This window comes from Anomaloglossus baeobatrachus, chromosome 1 (assembly GCF_048569485.1).
Source record: "Anomaloglossus baeobatrachus isolate aAnoBae1 chromosome 1, aAnoBae1.hap1, whole genome shotgun sequence".
Classification (NCBI taxonomy): domain Eukaryota; kingdom Metazoa; phylum Chordata; class Amphibia; order Anura; family Aromobatidae; genus Anomaloglossus; species Anomaloglossus baeobatrachus.
This window is the reverse complement of record NC_134353.1, coordinates 434,430,903-434,451,303: the sequence shown is the minus strand read 5'-3', so window position 1 is coordinate 434,451,303 and position 20,401 is coordinate 434,430,903. Positions and strand designations below refer to the sequence as shown.

The window sequence follows — 20,401 nt, the reverse complement described above, 5'->3', positions numbered from 1 at the left end:
GAATTATACATGGAGGTCTATGGGTCTGCATTATACATGGAGGTCTATGCGGCTGCATTATACACGGAGCTCTATGGGGCTGCATTATACACGGAGGACTAGGGGGATGCATTCTAATACATGAAGGGTTATGTGGGGCATTATAGTATTTGTAGAGCTATATATGAAGGGGGAAAAAGGCTCTTTCCCTCAGCACCCAGCTTTCCCATGCTCTGCTATACATCTTCTCTCAGCACCCAGCTTTCCCATACTCTGATATGGGAAAGCTGGGTGCTGAAGGAAAGATGTATAGTAGAGCATGGGAAAGCTGAGTGCCGAAGGCAAGATGGATATCAGAACATAGGAAAGCTGGGTGCTGATAGATGGATTTTAGATCATGGGAAATCTGGGTGCAGAGGGTAAGAGTCAAGTGTCAGTATCATTATCCTATACCCTGAGTATCAGTGTCATTATCCCGTACCCCAAGTGTCAGTCTACATGGAGGGGGGGCCCAGGTCCAAACTTTGCACCGGGGCCCATCAAACTCTAGTTATGCCACTGGCTCCAAACATCCGATTGCAGTCCTTTGAAGTAAAGCAAAGCTGACTCCAGAGGTGATACATTTGTTGCTTTTCAGCTTTTGGTATTTACAGACCTCATACTTCATAGCCATCAGATGTACCAGTTCAATAACCTGTTCATGTAGTTAGATGTATTTTACAGTGCTAGCTCTTATTTTCTTGCTAAGTTATGATTAAACAATGTTTTAATAGATTTTGCCATTACATTATGACATAGGAGCTGTGTACACTTGACACTGTTATCTCACGTAAGCACTCTAGCCTATTTGCTAAACTGATGAAGTTTTCAAATAAAACCCACATTGGCAAAAGCACCATCTCAGAGTGTGCAAACATCTTTGTGATTAATTTTGCTTTTGGCTATCTAAGTAGTACACTTTTCATTGTCGTGTACTTTGCTGGATACTCTTTATATACAGTACATTCCTTTGCTGGCTTATACTATTGTGCGCTTTTGGTCTGCATTTCCAGCCTCCTTCTGCCACCGCCGGCAATGAGGACACCTGATCGGCGGAGGTGCGGGGTGTCAGAACCCGACCGATCAAACATCGATGACCTGTCCTAAGGGTAAGTCATCAATGTTTAAGTAGTGGCCAACATGTTTAATTATTGCTCTATTATAAAGCAGTTGCTGATATTATACATGTATATACTTTTCTGATTTATAATAATATGAACATTTGCTTATTAATAATACATTTTATACAAAAATCCCCATTAATATGTATTATATATATGTTGCCAATTATTTATCTTAATAATGGTCTCATATTATTGATATTTCAAATTAGTCTTGGTATCTTGTAGTCTTGTAGTCTCATGTGTATGGGGCCTTACCATTGGTAATTTTAAATGATCTTTGTCACAAATCGGGCTGCGGGGGTCACAAAGACATCCCTCCACTCGGTCCTGGACCTGTCAATCTGTGACAAAACCTCCCCTCACAGCCCCACCCTGACATCTCTAATACATCGGGGTCACACGATATGACCTCGTCACCTCCGCCAACACGTGACGTTTCGTACTCACAAGGGGTATGTGAGGACTGCTTGGCACAATGTTATTACTGATACCTCCTGTCCCCGTGGGCACAGGGATGCATGGGGAGGGAGACACAGCAGGCCATGCAACCTCTGGCACGGCACCTAGCTTTCCCACAACCCCAACAGGCCGACAGAAACTTTTTGTTGCCCCAGTGAAACAGGATTCTGCCGGTCTGTACAGTGGACTGCCACCAGTTTCTTGTTAGATATAGGACTATATTGAGCCAAAAACCAGCCCAGGTAGCATTTAATGTTAAGCCAAACTCATGGACGTGGGGTTTGGGGATCAAGATAAAACCAATCATCCAAGATTAAATTTAATATTTAATTGCCTTAAGGGCACACTAATAATACACTATATACAAGATGGGATTTACAGCTAGTGTATCAGAAGTACAGTTACAGATAATTAATGGCTGCAAATAGATACAGAGATGTTCCTTTATGATTAGGCCTGGTGCTGGCTTGCACAGGGAAGGCACTGTGGAGCCATGGGTTTTCCTGGGACTCCTGACATGTAGACTGCACATCACTTCTTAGCGAAGCACACTCACAAAATGTCTACTTTCATATTAAAGCATCTATATACCTTCCATGTCCCATCCCACCTTGTGACCTAAGACTGGGCTGAACATGGGCCGTGCATCTAGTTTCCAGAAAGCTATGAATTGGCAGTTTCCCCATAACTCCACCGATGAGTATCCCACACGGAAGATATGACCATCAATTTCCTAGTTATGATTTGATCTATCCATAGACAGGAAGCATGAAGTGTCTTTTGGCTTTCCTCAGCAAGTTATTAATTTTGGGACAATTCGCACTTCACACTATTGATACAAAATATGTGACGTGCGTCTTGCCGTCGTGAAGCCCGAAATATACCTGCCCTATTTGTGGGAGTGACACGCTCCCCGATATTGTAGCTTTTATATGGCAGCTTTAAAGTGTACGATTCTTGTTTGAAGCTGCTTATAAGACCTGAAGTTGCCTGCCCGACTTTCTGGCTGAATACCTTGTTAGCAGGGGGGTTGCTGGCTACAGTTTCTTCTTTAGTCTTAATTAGATTTTCCACTTGGTCATTTGGCAACCAGGTCTGGGGAATTCCTTGTTGCAGGGCAGGGTGTGTGTAAATGAACATTGACAGCTGACTGACATATGAAGGTCATATTCCTCATCATAACCTTCACAATCTTACTTGTAGTTTGAGTTTAGATAGTTCACAGGCAGCACAGAATGTGTCCCAACTAAACATATATAGTAATAACTAGTAAAAATAGTAAGAAAATAACAAAAAGCTTTCATATGAATATCCTACCTTGCCATTTTTTTTCTTTTCCGTTCCTCTGCCTTTGCTTTTTGTGCTGATGTAAGATTTTCAGCCTCAGCGAGGTTATCAACAGCAATAGCAAGAAAAACATTTAATAAAATATCTGTATTTTGTTAAAGAAGTAATGCACATATAAAAAAAAAATATTCACTCATACAGTAATTGCTTCATATCAATGCTGTACTGATAATGATACTTATACGCAAACCTGTAAACAGAAATCAGAAATGTACAGTACATCTAGTTTTGCATGCTGAAATCTCTCAGAGACAAGTTACAGTTGTGTGGATAGTATTTAAAGAGAACCTGGCAGCAAGATTTTTTAATGTAAAGACATGACTGTAATGGTGCAGTAATACAGATTACATTGATACCCTTGGTGAAGAAATCCTCTTTGTGGTTCTTTAATCACCATTTGAACTTTTTTGCTAAGTAGATTTCAGTAAACAGGGTACTGTACACTGGGGTTGGTAAATCACAGATAGGGAGGATAAAACCCAGTGTACAGCCCAGCTCATGTGCACTGAAATCCAATTAGCAATAAACCTCAAACGCTGGTTAAAGAAGAACTACTATGTGGATTTCTTCACCAAATACATCAATTTAATTAATATTGCAGCATCCTTATTGCCATGTTTTTACTTTACATTAAAAAATCTTGCTGAGAGGTTCTCAAAGTATGTGTGTATGTCCTATGTATTACAGAGAGTGAAATCTGTAGTAAAAAATGCCTTAGCCGGGCTTTGCACACTACGACATCGCAGGTGCGATGTCGGTGGGGTCAAATTGAAAATGACGCACTTCCGGCATCGCATGCGACATCGTAGTGTGTAAAGGCTCGATGATACGATTAACGAGCGCAAAAGCGTCGTAATCGTATCATCGGTGCAGCGTCGGCGTAATCCATGATTACGCTGACGCGACAGTCCGATGTCGTTCCTCGCTCCTGCGGCAGCACACATCGTTGTGTGTGAAGCCGCAGGAGCGAGGAACATCTCCTACTGGCGTCACTGCGGCTTCCGTAGGATATGCGGAAGGAAGGAGATGGGCGGAATGTTTACATTCCACTCATCTCCGCCCCTCCGCTCCGATTGGCCGCCTGGCGTGTGACGTCGCTATGACGCCGCACGACCCGCCCCCTTAACAAGGAGGCGGGTCACCGGCCAGAGCGACGGTCGCAGGACAGGTGAGTCCATGTGAAGCTGCCGTAGCGATAATGTTCGCTACGGCAGCTATCACAAGGAAATCGCTGCTGCGACGGGGGCGGGTACTATCGCGCTCGGCATCGCAGCATCGGCCTGCGATGTCGCAGCGTGCAAAGTACCTCTTAGCCTCAATTGACAGGCTACAGATGTTAAATCTGTAAGGCCCCTCAAAAACTGCTACAGAACCTTCTTTACCAGGTGAATGAGATTTATTTCTCCCCCTCGGCCTTTAGAGTAATTTCAGGCTTCCTGAGCACTTTGTAGTAATTACAGGACACCCTATAATTTCAGCACTGCAGCCTCTGTAAGCATGTAAGGAGATGGACTTCTTGTCGCATTCCCCTGAAGACACCAATCGCATTATTGTCATGTAATGTATTGTGAATTATTGCATGCGGTTTTTATGGAAGTAATGTGTCATGTGAATTGTGATGTGTAGTAGTGTTGAATTATGTTATAGTGATTGGATATGGTTATGCGGACAGTAGAGTCAGAGATAGTTAACAGTTGGGACTAGATCATAGTGGGAGTCGGTAGGATGCAGGGAAAGTGACAGTTTCCTGTGGAACATCAGATAGGACCCAGACTGTAACTAGAACAGACCTAAGGTTTGGTTAGCTGAAAGGGCAGCATGATGTGTGGGTCCCTTTAGCTAGAGGAGACTGAAGCCAAGGATAGTGTGATCCAGTGTGGAGAGCAAGAAAGAGTTGTCTGTAACACGGAATGCTTCAACAGAGTTTGGTCAGCGGACTTACCGAGAAAATGAGTGAGATGGATCCTTAAATAGGACGTTCAGTAGTACGGCCCCAAGTAGCTTAAAGCTCCTTAAAGGTAAACGGGCCAAAACAGAATAGGACATGGGATTAGATAAGTGTCCTTGTCTAGAATTCCTGAAGCATCAGTAGGTGATGAGTTTAGCCAGCCCATATTGGCATTATCCTTCAGAGGGAGAGGATGCAGAACCACAAGGAAAAGAAGCTGACTTTCATGGACTGTGCTGTGATGCTGAAGTGGGTGGTGGTGAAAAATTCAGGACTATGGAAGAGACTGTGTTTGAAAATGCTCTGTGTTGATAACAAAACATATTAGAAGATATGTAGGTATAGTTGTTATAAAACATGTGCTAAGTAAAAGACTGTTTTATAAACTCGTGGTCTCCTTCAGTGAAAGAAGTAGCATCCGGTCCTGGCCAGCCTAAATTAATGGCAACAAGTGGCTTGTAGGGACATACCCCCCTCCTGCACAGGTTCACACACCATCTGTCATGTAGCTTGTCAGGGTGCAATCCTCATTTGCTTTGCACAGTACATATCCAAAGAGTAACACTTATTGCAGAAATAATGAAAATACGCCTATGTTGACAGAAAAATAAATGCTATGGCTCTTAATAGGAGAAGAAAAAAAACAATTTAATGTGAAGAAACTAAAAATGGTTGTGTTACGGTTCGGGGTTCCCCTGAGCCTCGAACCGATCCGTTCCCCTCTATATCTCCTGTACCGGGTTCGGCAGACTCCACAGTACCATCTGTCTGTCGCTCGAGTTGTCTGGTTGAGAGGCATATGGTGGCTATTCACCGATCTGACTCTAAGTGCTCATTTAGCTCTACCACACATGCGCGGGTTCCTGCAGCCTTTCCAGGCACTAAGTGCGGGATTACTGCTATTGCGCATTGGCCGTCAGTGACGTCAGCGGTGACGCGGCGACCGATGATTGGTCGGCATGATGTCAGCGGTGACGTGGCGGCCGTGGAATGGCCGCAACCGGCGCCATTACCTCATGCCATGTGGCCTGAGGCAGGAAGAAGACTATGAAAGGCTCGTAGCCACGCCCATCCAGGCGCGAGCATTATTGTCTATTGCTATAGCTCAGTAAGCAGACTGTGCTGCATGTATGCGTGGGTTCCAGCACCATCTTTCCTGCAGTGATTGTGGCAGGTGTGTGTGTGCAATAGGACAGAGTTAATCAGGGCTAGGCACTGGTACCAGGTATTTGTAGCTCGGTACACCTGTGTCTTGGCACGGTGAGGGTCAGTCTCTGTCCTATTAGTCCTCAAACAACCAGTAACACTAGCTGGGTAGCCCACTCGGTCTGCCATGACCCTTACGCACATGACCGGTAGTCTACAGTGCCAGTGACAGACTTGTGTGTGTATGTACCAATCCCCAGGTACCCAGTGACGCTAACTGGGTAGCCCACGTGGTATGACGTGCCTTGAACACACGTGACCGGTAGTCTGCAGTGCCTGTGGAAAACTTGTGTACACTAACCGGGCTATTTTACCAGTCTATCATGCTCGCTATGCAGACCGGTTCAGCATCTATGTCATCGGTTTCCGAGTGACGTCAACTGGGTTACCTCTCATTGGTTAGTATTCCGGCAACTCGACTAAGGACTTGTAAAAATCAAAAACTTTTATTCCATTAATTTAAAATAGAGTAACATGCTTAAAAAACATATGGTTCACCAATATGGAGGTACGCTTACACGTTTCGGACTAGAGAGTCCTTACTCATAGCTTGACAACATACAAACAACCATGTACTTATATACACTTGATAGCTGAAGAGAAGTGGGAGGGAGATGAGATGGGCGGGGGAGAAAAAATAACCAAAACCTAGTAATAAGGGAATAAGAGGAAAGGAAGGAAAAACATTCCACTCTAATGGCAATGCAAATAGTTAATTCTGCACATGGAGAAGAAAACAGCACAATATTAATCATAGATATATAGAAGGTCTGACTTTATATTCATGCCTGTAGGACACATGGCTTCTTTTCGTTGCAATTCTTTTTTTCTATCACCTCCCCTCTTGGGGTTTGGAATAGTTTCTATTACATGAACCCTAGAACGCATGACGTTAAAAATATACATATTAACGTATTGGGGGCCTTTTAGGCCCCCATGCACATAATGTAGAAAAACACACTTAAATAACTTTCACAAGTTTATTTCAAAATTGCTCAATAAAATATGAATAGTGGACAAAATTTTAATTATAATTTTTCACAGAAAACACCAAAAAATCTTTTTTTCCCAAATTTCACGCAAAGACATGAAAACACACAAAAACGCATAAAAATCTATAGCAAACTAGCTGCAGCTACATTTTTATTCTAACTTTCTATTATATTATATTAGTCTTCAAAACAATTCTGACATATTATTTTTTCAGAAGAGTGTTCTTTGCAAACAGTTTCCTTACAAGTGGAACAATATCGCTCAGTTATCCTCTCTATGTTTCTTGGACACATGAAACAACGCTTTCGTTTTCTTTCTCCTGGCTCTGGAATAATCTGAAACTGTACGCCACACCATTTCATTGCTTCTTTAGTTTGCTTTGGCAAGCATTTCAAGTCGCTTCGCTCTATCATGTGAGGCATTACAAGTTCATGACAAAGGTCCTTCAAGAATATGTGTCTCCTGTCCTTCCTCTGTGCATGAAATTCTGGATGAGTTTCTGTATAAATAATGAATGACTTTAGGGCTGCTACATCAAGCATATTTGAAAATAGTACTACAGGCCATCGTTTTGTTTGCCTCTTACACGAATATTCTCCCACCATCTCATCTATTTTATCTACACCTCCTTTTGTTGTATTGTAATGCAGGATGATTTCTGGTTTCAATTTTTGGTTATTGCTGTCAACACTGCAATCGTGATGCATGGTACTGAGTAAAATTACAGATTTCTCCTTCTTTGCCTTGTAAGATACCAAAGTCGCTTTGTTATTGAATCCAAAGACATTCTCATAAAGTGCTCGCTGACGATTGTCTTTGAGTGCTGCTGGAATTTCTCGGCTGTTTTGCTTTATAGTACCAACAAGTGTAATAGCTTTTGCAAGCAGAAAATTGCCTAGTTCAACATTGGTGAAATAATTGTCCATGGTGATGTTTCTACCTGAATTGAATATTGGAACAGCAAGAGTTTTGACTATTTCAGACCCCAGATCCTTCTGTACTAGTGCACCAACCTCTTTGCAACAGTAGATTACACCATTTATGCCATAATAATTTCCAGAATCACACATCCAGAAGATTTTTATTCCGTACTTGGCTGGCTTGCTGGGCATGTATTGTATGAATTTGCAGCGTCCTCTGAACAGTACAAGTTGCTCATCTACAGTAACATTAGTACTAGGATTGTAAAGTTTTGTGCAATTTTTGATAAATATGTTCCAGATATAACTGATAGGGGCTAATTTGTCTGTTTCAAACCTCGCTGCACAAGTTCGCTTATCATCAAAGCGAATGATTCTTCTAATTTCCTCATATCTGCCCACTGACATTGTCGCCTTATAGTGTGGATCAGAAAGTGGGTCCAGAAATAATTCTCGTATTGAGACAAAATATGATTTTTGACTCCCTGCCAGCAGTAAAAGTCCAATATATGCATAAAGTTCCTCTTTTGAGATATTTTTCCAGGACTTATTTTTTGCAGAAGCGATACGTCTTCCTTCTAGGTTTGAACATAATAGGACCTCTTCTGCAATATTGTCAGAAAAATAAGTACAGAATACATCTTTAGGGGTAAAGTAACTGGGACTTCCCACAGCTCCTTGAGCCTGTCTCACAATATTGTGTATTGGAGTACGTCCGACTAATGTAGGATTACTGTCCCAAAAAACATTCATTTTGGATGTTCTACTTATCACTTATTGAGGATCCGCTAGATTCACTTCATCATCAGAAGAATCACTGGATGATGATGTTTGATTAGCTGGTGGCAGATATTCTTCATCAGACAAAGATAGTTCACTTTCATCATCGCTTTGAAACATAATCGCTTCAATCTCTTGGTCAGTCAGACACTTGGAGGAAGACTGTGCCATTGCTGACTAGATGTTAGCAAACTAAAAGAAAAAACAATGAACACAATCAGAGTTGTCCACTCTTTGCTTGTGTGTGACACACTGTAAGTGTAATGTCCCCCCTTCTTCCTCTCACCCTCAGCAGCTCTTACCTTTTATACTTTTAGGTGGTGTACAATTCTCTGGATTTTTGTGGCTCACAAGCTCTAGCCTTTGCAAGCTTCTTAGAAACAGAAACTGAAAATGAATCAGATTTCCTCTCAACAGCTTATCTTATCACAGGTCCTTCAGCAATTAGCTCACAGTGTATACTGTCCTCAGTACTCTATACACAGCTCATTACTGTGTTCAGAGGACCTGAGGTGAAGTCATGGCCTTATCACTCCCTCCAAAAATCACATGACATCCTCACATGTTATTATCCACACCCTGGCCCCTCCACCAGCATTACTATTATTAGAGTACAAATAAAGTAACTTGAGACACAAACACTTCTAAGAACATGATAAAAACAGCGGGGGCCTAAAAGGCCCCCAATTCATACAGATGTAGTTTTCACCAAACAAGCATTGTTACACCATAATGCCTATGAAAAAAATTATATGAACAACTGGATATTATCAACAACAACATACTTGAGGAATACCTGGAGTTTCAAAATTCTAACTAAAGTAATTTTGGAGATAATAGCCAAAATGTAAGCATGGGGGCCTAAAAGGCCCCCAAAATGCGTTCTAGGGTTAATTATACTTGTGCTGACATCTCCTCCATATGCAAAAATATATGATCAGGAAAATGTATATGCGGATCATATAGAATTTTTTGGAAGATTTATTGATGATCTTATAATAATATGGAAAGATGATGCAAATAACATAAAAAAAATTATAAATTTACTTAACAACAACAACCATAATCTGAGATTTACGTATCACACACATGAGGAACAAATTGCTTTTCTAGATATGATGCTGATTGGAAATGAAGTTGATTCTAAGGTGGAAGTATGTCTATATAGGAAATCACAAGCAGGGAATTCATTATTACATATTAGTAGCAATCATCCTAAATAGGTAATAGATAATTTACCGGTAGGTGAATTTGTGCACGCCAAAAGGTGCTGCACAACTGAGGTATTTTACAGACAAGAGTGTGGAGAAATAAATGAAAGATTAAAATCCAGAGGTTATCGCAGATACCAAATTGATAGGGGTAAGATTGCAGCTGATAGAAAAACTCAAGATGATTATTTGGAAATAAGACCAAAACAGAGCAAATATGAAGAAAAGCCATGTTTTATTACTAAATATAGTGATCAATTCAGGCAAATAACTGAAATTATTAAATCTAATTTATCTATTTTGCAGGTAGATCCAATCTTAAAAATTATACTTAATAAAGGCTGCAATTTTATCCCTAAGAAAGGAAATACAATTACCAACATTCTATCACCCAGTGATCACACTTTGCGTTTTTCACATGATCAAAAAAATTCAAGCTGGCTGTCCATTTCTGGTAGTTATCATTGTGGTTTGAAATTGTGTGGTTTATATAAATATACAGTCATATGAAAATGTTTGGGCACCCCTATTAATGTTAACCTTTTTTCTTTACAACAATTTGGGTTTTTGCAACAGCTATTTCAGTTTCATATATCTAATAACTGATGGACTTAGTAATATTTCTGGATTGAAATGAGGTTTATTGTACTAACAGAAAATGCGCAATCCGCATTTAAACAAAATTTGACCGATGCAAAAGTATGGGCACCCTTATCAATTTCTTGATTTGAACACTCCTAACTACTTTTTACTGACTTACTAAAGCACTAAATTGGTTTGTAACCTCATTGAGCTTTGAACTTCATAGTCAGGTGTATGCAATCATGAGAAAAGGTATTTAAGGTTGCCACTTGCAAGTAGTTCTCCTATTTGACTCTCCTATGAAGAGTGGCATCATGGGCTCCTCAAAACAACTCTCAAATGATCTGAAAACAAAGATTATTCAACATAGTTGTTCAGGGGAAGGATAAAAAAAGTTGTCTCAGAGATTTAAACTGTCAGTTTCCACTGTGAGGAACATAGTAAGGAAATGGAAGAACACAGGTACAGTTCTTGTTAAGCCCAGAAGTGGTAGGCCAAGAAAAATATCAGAAAGGCAGAGAAGAAGAATGGTGAGAGCAGTCAAGGACAATCCACAGACCACCTCCAAAGACTTGCAGCATCATCTTGCTGCAGATGGTGTCAATGTGCATTGGTCAACAATACAGCACACTTTGCATAAGGAGAAGCTGTATGGGAGAGTGATGCGAAAGAAGCCATTTCTGCAAGCATGCCACAAACAGAGTCGCCTGAGGTATGCAAAAGCACATTTGGACAAGCCAGTTACATTTTGGAAGAAGGTCCTGTGGACTGATGAAACAAAAATTGAGTTGTTTGCTCATACAAAAAGGCGTTATGCATGGAGGCAAAAAAACATGACATTCCAAGAAAAGCGCTTGCTACCCACAGTAAAATTTGGTGGAGGTTCCATCATGCTTTGGGGCTGTGTGGCCAATGCCGGCACTGGGAATCTTGTTAAAGTTGAGGGTCACATGGATTCAACTCAGTATCAGCAGATTCTTGACAATAATGTGCAAGAATCAGTGACAAAGTTGAAGTTACGCAGGGGATGGATATTTCAGCCAGACAATGATCCAAAACACTTCTCCAAATCTACTCAGGCATTCATGCAGAGGAACAATTACAATGTTCTGGAATGGCCATCCCAGTCCCCAGACCTGAATATCATTGAACATCTGTGGGATGATTTGAAGCGTGCTGTCCATGCTCGGCGACCATTAAACTTAACTGAACTGGAATTGTTTTGTAAACAGGAATGGTCAAATATACCTTCATCCAGGATCCAGGAACTCATTAAAAGCTACAGGAAGCGACAAGAGGCTGTTATTTTCGCAAAAGAAGGATCTACAAAATATTAATGTCACTTTTATGTTGAGGTGCCCATACTTTTGCACCGGTCAAATTTTGTTTAAATGCGGATTGCACATTTTCTGTTAGTACAATAAACCTCATTTCAATTTAAAACTATTACTGAGTCCATCAGTTATTAGATATATGAAACTGAAATAGCTGTTGCAAAAACCCAAATTGTTGTAAAGAAAAAAGGTTAACATTAATAGGGGTGCCCAAACTTTTTCATATGACTGTATGTATAATACAACCAAATTTAAATCCACGGCTACAAAAAAAGAATATTCCATAAATATGTTTGCAAACTGTAGTTCTACATATGCCGTCTATTTAATTACATGTGAGTCATGTTGTACTCAAAATGTAGGAAATAACACTCAGCCATTAGGAAGAAGAATTTCTGAACATCTCTATGATTCATGCAATAAAGGTACGAGGAGTCCCTCGGGAGCCTCCCATCATTTTATTTCTGCACATGGAGGAGATGTCAGCACATGTAGAGTTAATGTTATAGAAACTATTCCAAACCCCAAGAGGGGAGGTGATAGAAAAAAAGAATTGCAATGAAAAGAAGCCATGTGGATTTTTAAGTTGAAAACACAATATCCTGCAGGCATGAATATAAAGTCAGACCTTCTATATATCTATGATTAATATTGTGCTGTTTTCTTCTCCATGTGCAGAATTAACTATTTGCATTGCCATTAGAGTGGAATGTTTTTTCCTTCCTTTCCCATTATTACTGGGTTTTTTGTTGTTTTTTTCTCCACCGCCCATCTCATCTCCCTCCCACTTCTCTTCAGCTATCAAGTATTTATAAGTACATGGTTGTTTGTATGTTGTCAAGCTATGAGTAAGGACTCTCTAGTCCGCAACGCGTAAGCGTACCTCCATATTGTTGAACCATATATTTTTTAAACATACAAAAAACTAAATAGTTTTCAAAGCCAGCTTACCCGTATACTCCTGTGTGTGGATTCCAGTATCAATCCAGAAGATAGTCCGCACGGAAAACCAGAGCAGGAGCCAGCCACGGGAAATCCAAATGAAAAAACTTTATAACTCCAGCGGACAAATTTGAGGATGCAGATATATATTAAAAAAATTTTTGCATTTGCAAATCTTTATTTTGAAAAACTTCCACAAAAACCTGTTATACCTGTAGTCTAGCAACGCCTGAACCCCAGATAGGCTAGATTGTCCCTTTTCTTCTCTTGATTAAATTTTGTCCTCCATTTCCTATTGGGAGAGAAGAACGCACGTGCGGACGCGCTATCAAGGTCTGTGTATATAGAGGATGAGGAGGAGGAACTTCGCCTCATTGTCCCTCCGGACAGCCTGAGGACGGTGTCTCCTGTGTCTTTGGGCCAAGTACATTTGGAAAGACATTTGTACCTCCTGATCAGCAAGTGGAGGTGGTAGCTTAGGCTCATATGTCCAAGATAAGAGGTCATTTAGGGGTAAAAAGGATACAGGAGCTGATCGTAAGAGCGTTTTGGTGGCCACGACTTGCACAGGACGTGCGTGAATATGTCCAGGCGTGCCTGTCATGTGCCACAAATTGCCCTTCCAGGCAGAGACCCGCTAGCCTATTGCATCCGCACCTGGTGCCCGACCGCCCTTGGGAGATGGTGGGCATGGACTTTGTTGGAGATCTACCCTGTCTAAGGGGAACAGGATTATATGGGAGTTGACTGACCATTTTTCCAGGATGGTCCACTTCATCCCTCTGCCACGTATTCCATCATCCAGGGTACTGGCATCCCTCTTCATCAAGTATGTCTTCCGCTTGCATGGAATGCTAGACAAGAACGTTAGCGACCAGGGGCCCCAATTTGCCTCTTGGTTTTGGAGAGATCTCTGCTCTTTACTAGAGATAGGAGGTGGAGAGATTCAGCTCTATCATCCAGAGACTAACAGTCTTGTCGAGAGGATGAACCAGTCGATACTGACATATTTACATCATTTTGTCTCAGCGCATCATGATGAGTGGTCATCCTTGTTACCCTGGGCAGAGTTTGCCATCCATAACTGTGGCAGAGGTGACCGGACAAACCCCGCTTGTCCTGAACAATGGTCAGCACCCCCGTGTCCCTGTCCCCATACCGGTGTCCACCACGTCTCCTTCAATGGCGAATTGGGAAGTCCAGGCCCAAGAAGTATGGGACCAAATGCAGGATGCAATACAGGTCTCCAAAGAGAGGATGCAGACAACAGCCGATAGATATCGCCATGCAGCCCCTTCCTTTGCTCCCAGGGATAGGGTCTGGTTATCGTCATGGAATATAAAACTCCAGGTCGAGTCTGCTAATTTTGCTCCCTGGTACCTGGGTCCTTATCAGGTCCTGGAGCAAATTAACACGGTTGGCCATACCGGCTCACCTCCGCATAGCTGACACGTTTCACGTGTCCCTCCTGAAACCGGTCCGTATTACCAGGTTCTCCGGCGACCTTCTGACTAGTTCCAACTCCCCATTTAGGGAGCGATCCGCTTGCGTGGTGGTTGGATCCAAACAAGTCTGAAGGAGACTTCAGTACCTGGTGGACTGGGAGGGCTTTGGTCCAGAGCACTGGACCTGTTTGTTGGCCATGACGGTTCTGCCCGACCTGGTGGCAGCGTTCAAGTGTCGGAGTGGGGGGGGAGCCTAGACGAGGGGTCATTTTACGGTTCGGGGTTCCCCTGAGCCTCGAACCGACCCATCTATATCTCCTATACCGGGTTCGACTGACTCCGCAGCACCACCTGTCCATCGCTCAAGGCAACTGGCTAAGAGGCATCAGGTAGCTAGAGTCATTCACCGGTCTGACTCTAAGGCCGGCGTCACACGCTATGATATAACGGGCGATATGTCGTCAGGGTCACGGATTCCGTGACGCACATCCGGCATTGTTAGACATATCGTAGCGTGTGACAGCTACAAACGACTGTGTACGAGCAAAAATACTCATCTTATCGTTGCTTGTTGACACGTCACTCATTTTCATAAAGTCGTTCTTCCTTCTGCGCGCCGGTTGTTCGTCATTCCCAAGGCAGCACACATCGCTCCGTGTGACACCCCGGGAACGACGAATACAGCTTACCTGCGTCCCGCTGGCAATGAGGAAGGAAGGAGGTGGGCGGGATGTTACATCCTGCTCATCACCGCCCCTCCGCTTTTATTGGCCGGCCGCTGTGTGACGTCGCTGTGACGCCGAACGTCCCTCCCCCTTCATGAAGAGGATGTTTGCCGCCCACAGCGTCCAGGAGGTAAGTGCGTGGGACAGGGGGTTAATGACTTTGTGCGCCATGGGCAACTAATTGCCCGTGACGCACAAACGACGGGGGTGGGTACGATCGCTCGTGCGATCGCATGATAGATCGTACCATGTGACGCCGGCCTAAGTGCTCATTTAGCGCTACCATGCATGCACGAGTTCCTGCAGCCTTTCCAGGCACTAAGTGCGAGATTACCTCTATCCCACATGCGCGTGATGTCAGCGGTGATGCGGTGGCCACTGATAGGCCGTCAGTGCCGTCACCAGTGGTGCGGCGGTCGCTAATTGGTCAGCATGACGCCAGCGGGGACTTAGCGGCCACTTGATGGCTGCAACCAGCGCCATTACCTCATGCCATTTGGCCTGAGGCAGCAAGGAGACTATAAAAGGCTTGTAGTGTACCGCCCCGTGACCTCGGCTGCGGCCGCTGAGCCGCTTGGATCTGTGCTCGCGTTCTACGGGTGGTGGCTCGAGCCTCTCACTGACCCGGGGGTCACGTCGCTCTGCAAGGCAGATGGCGCTACACGCAGGGATGTGGGGTGTTTGGTTTTGGGATGATAGTTCGTGACGCCACCCATGGGTTGTGGTAATTGTGGACACCACCTCTGCGGTGAAGGTAAGGGGACTCCCGGGAGCGGTGTAGTGCCGCAGCTAGGTGTTGACCTCTCCGTGCTCCGTGGGTAGGGGATATTGGTCCCGGGGCCCGGTTGGTGAGGGCCGGGGTGCAGGGCGCAGTGTTGCGGTGCAGCGCGGTGCGGTGCCTGATGGCACTGGTGTACTCACTCTGATACAAGACACTGGAGTCGCTGGTAAACCAAACGGAGTGATGAACGGAGCCCTCAGCCAGCTGCAGCTTTTCCAGTTAGGTTGGTAATGTCCGCCTTTCTCCTGCACCTGTATGTGAATCTTGACTCCTGTGCCTAGGCACTGGTAGTCCGCTCCCCGGCGGGTAAGTGTCGTAGGAGCCCATTTGCCCACAGACGGTGGCCACTTGGATCTCTAGCCTTTGGCGGTGGCACCTATCCGGACAGGTTGGGCTGTTGCCTTCAATCGGGACTTAGGTGGGAATGAACCCCTGAGGTCCAGACCGCAATCAGTTGATTTGACTATGGTGGTGGCTTATAGCCTAGTTCGGGGTCTGAGTACCCTGCCTGGTGCTCTGGTATCCAGTTGGCTCCCCGGTTAGGTTCCGGCGGGCCACTACCCTGTCCCGGTCCCTTACGGTTCCACCGGTCGTATTCCCGGTCTCCTGCAGGCGGCCACTACCGTCTGCCTGCCTGACTGATCGGGGGTCCTAGGCTCCAACCCAGGCCCCTAGCAGAACTGTGCTCCTCTCTCTCTCAACTCAAAACTCCTCCCTTGTCTCTCCTGCCTCAGGCCAGCAGACTCATCGGGGGGCGTGTCTATCTGCCTGACTCCGCCCACCTGGTGTGCCTGTCTGACTCTGAGGGAGGCAATCAGGCCTTTGTTGACTTACCTTACCTTACGTACCTTACTGGGGTGGGGGTGTATGTGGTGTGTGTAGTGACCTGTGACCCCTGGGAGTCCAGGGCGTCACAGTAGCCACGCCCATCGACGCGTGAGCATCATTGTCTATTGCTGTGGCTCAGTGAGCATACTGTGCTGCTTGTATGCTTGGGTTCCAGTGTCATCTTTCCTGCAGTGCTTGTGGCAAGTGTGTGTGATAGTACAGAGTTAATCAGGGCTAGGCGCCGGTACCAGGTATTCGTATCTTGTTACACCATTGTCTTGGCATGGTGAGGGTCAGTCTCTGTCCTATCAGTCCTCAGGCAACCAGTAATGCTAGCTAGGTAGCCCACTTGGTCTGACATGCCCCTTACACACGTGACCGGTAGTCTGCAGTGTCAGTGGCAGACTTGTGTGTGTGTGTGTGTGTGTGTAAGGGGGTGGCCAAGCCCCCTGGGAGATGAAACCCCCCAGAAGACATCACATGTTTCTATAATGTGGTTATTAATCTTTATAGTGTGTTATAAAGATGTATTAGAGTTTTATGTATATTGTAATGCTGTTTGGTAGTTTCACCACTAGATGTCACCCAGGAGTAGGACACTCACTAGGAAAACTGCCGGTGATTGGCTAGGGGAAGGAGTCGGTGGCAGTTACAGTTGTGACAGAAGTGAAACCAGTCTAGTCTAGTTTGAGCCACAGACCTGACAGGGAGTTGAAGCAGCAGAGAAGAAAGAGACGGAGGTAGAAAGCTGAGGAACATCTGTAATGTAGTTAAGCTGAAGAGAGAGGGAATCGCAGATAAAAGCTTCCATATTAATGCTTCTTACCGTAGCCGGAGGCTGGCACAGGTTCCTGAGGAAGGCCTGAGAAGTACCTTGGAGTTAGGTATTGGCGAGCCCGGGAACAGTGCAACAACCAGAGGATAGGTTTTATGAGCCCCTTTAGAGGACAGGAAGGTGATCCAGTGCTCAAGTGTACTATTTCTTGGAAGTCTGGATCAACAACTGCGTGGTGGTGTAAGCTGAGGGCTAAGTAACAGAGCCCTGAGAGTAACTACTGTACATTTGACTGAAAGTGTAACCTGAAGGAGAGAATGATTTCAATTGATAGATGTGCTGCAGACTTGTTATATAATAAAGAAGAACTTGTTGAGTTATATGGCTGTCTTGGACTCTTTCCTGTTGCCAGGGACAACGCTGAACTTCACCAGCAGAGGAAAGGCCCGGATTTGACAGGTGCTGTGTTATGGGACTGTACTAATATCTCTATGCTACATCTCCCATGTGCTCCATGTGTCCCAGATTTGTCTGTGATGGCTGGGTCAGGGGTGAGCCTGCCACCCTGCGGGCGAGTGCCACAACTACAAAAGAGGCGCCCCCGATCACACCGTTACATGTGTACCAATCCCCGGGTACCTAGTGACGCTAACTGGGTAGCCCAAGCGATCTGACGTGCCCCGTACTCACGTGACCGGTAGTCTGCAATGCCTGTGGCAGATTTGTATACGCTAATCAGGCTATCCTACCAGTCTTTCGTGCTCCCTACACACGTGACCGGTTCAGCATCTATGTCATCAGTTTCCCAGTGACGCTAACTGGGTTACCTCTCGGTCTGACGTATCACTACAGACGTGACCGATACCTGTTTGGTTTTCCTCTCAGTCTGACTGTCATGCTGTACAAAGGACAAGTGAGACATAGCACAATGTATTCCCCACTAGCTGGCAGCAGAGTAGTGAAGGAGAGTCAAAGTAACACTGTAACAGAAAGGCAGCTGAAGTACAGATGAGCAACTTCAGCAGGCAGTTAACAGGCAAACTACCAGGGGATAATAGAGTAGTCAAACAGTCAGGGTCTAGCCAGGAGAGTTAAGTCATAGCAAAGGGAGGATAAAAATCATGCCAGAAAACATAACCGAGTCGGAAGCCGGGAGATCAGGTATGCAGAGTGAAATACAAACAACAGAGACCGACGGGGAGGGTATAGGTCAGGGCATGGTAACAAGGAGTCAGATCAAATAGGAATTCTCACCAGAGCAAGTCACAGGCTGCAGAGCAAAACTATAACCAGCACAGGACTGCAGGTTCAGAGACCATATATAGTGTCTCCTGAAACCAGAATGAGGCTGATGGGAGTTAACCCCTGACATGACCAGGTCTGTGAAACTCTGGAGTGGAGAATACTGGGCCTGGATCATGACAGTACCCCTCTCTCAAGGGGGGCCACTAGACCCCCAGGTTTCCTAGGAAACATGGAAGGCATGAACCAGTTGACTGGCATGGACAGATCGTGCCGGGACCCAGGACCGATCCTCCGGTCCGTAACCCTTCCAATGTACTGAAGCGCGCTGCGGATCATCCGGGAGTCAATAATACTCTCAACTTCATATTCCATCTTCCCATCAACAGAAACAGGAGGAGGAGGAGATGGAGGCTCAGCAGAGGAGGGAACAAACGATTTTGAGAAGGGACTTGTGAAACACATTGGGTATGCGAAATGACTATGGTAAGCGCAGATGAAAGGCAGCTGGGTTGACAACCTCGATGATCTCGTAAGGACCAATAAACTTGGGACCTAGCTTAGCAGAGGGAAGTCTCAGATGGATGTTTTTTGTAGACAACCACACTTGGTCCCCCACCAGAAAAGAAGGTTCTACAGATCGACGCTTATCAGCAAAGCGCTTCTGTCTGCCTTGGGCCACCCCAATGTTCTTCTGTACCTCCCTCCAAACCTCCCCCAACCGTTGGACCACCGAATCAACTCCCATGCACCCTGAATCCAGTCTGGAAAATTCACCAAATGGGGGTGGTAACCGTAATTACAGAAAAATGGAGTTGTGCCAGTGGATTGATTAATACGGTTTTGAATGTACATTCAGCTATAGGCTATAAAATCTGTTCCAGCGACTGATTGGTTCTCTCTGTCTGCCCGTTGGTCTCGGGTTGGTAAATAGAAAAGAAGGTCAATTTGATACCTAATCTCTTGCAAAATGCCCTCCAAAATTTAGAGACGAATTGCACTCCGCTGTGGGACACCATGTTCAAAGACACACCATGCAGCCGTACAATATGCTCAATAAACAATTTGGACAGTGTTTCTGCATTAGGTAATACTGCTAAGGGGACAAAATGCACCTGTTTACTAAATCTGTCCACCACTACCCAGACAACAGTCTTGCCACAACAACTCCATGCGGAAGAAAGGAGGAAGGAGGTTCGGGAGGTGATATCGGATTCAAGCTATCAGATAAAGCATCTGCTTTAACATTCTTGGAACCGTATCTAAAAGTGATGAAGAAATGGAAACTTGAAAAAAAAAAAAGTGACCACCTAGCCTGTCTGGGAGTTAAACTCATAGCAGACTCGATATAAGACAGGTTTTTATGGTCTGTAATCACTGTAATCTGATTAACAGCCCCCTCCTAAAAGTACCTCCATTCTTCAAAAGCTACGTTTATGGCAAATTACTCCCGATTCCTCACATCATAATTCCTTTCTGCGGAGGAAAACTTTTTGGAGAAAAACGCACAAGGTCTCAGATTGGTTAGTGAAGTGGGTTCCTGAGACAGCACCGCACCCACTCCCACCTCTGAAGCGTCTACCTCTACAATGAACGGTTCCGAGAGATCAGAATGAACAAGCACAGCGGCGGTCATAAAACATTTTTTTTAGCTTCCAAATGCTTCAACTGCCAGAGACGACTAAACCTTAACATCAGCTCCCTTGCGGGTGAGATCAGTGAATGGCTTGACCACTTGAGA

The 20,401-nt window shown here is 44.5% G+C and overlaps 1 protein-coding gene across 2 annotated transcripts in view; it reads right to left on the bottom strand.

Moving 5' to 3' along the window:
• CACNA1S (calcium voltage-gated channel subunit alpha1 S) overlaps positions 1 to 20,401 on the bottom strand; it is a 2,360,423-nt gene that overhangs the window by 1,200,797 nt on the left and 1,139,225 nt on the right. For both annotated transcript variants that reach the window (XM_075352638.1, XM_075352639.1), the window contains exon 15: positions 2,919 to 3,033. In XM_075352638.1, coding sequence (XP_075208753.1) covers positions 2,919 to 3,033 — 115 coding nt within the window. The remainder of the gene's footprint in view (positions 1 to 2,918; positions 3,034 to 20,401) is intronic.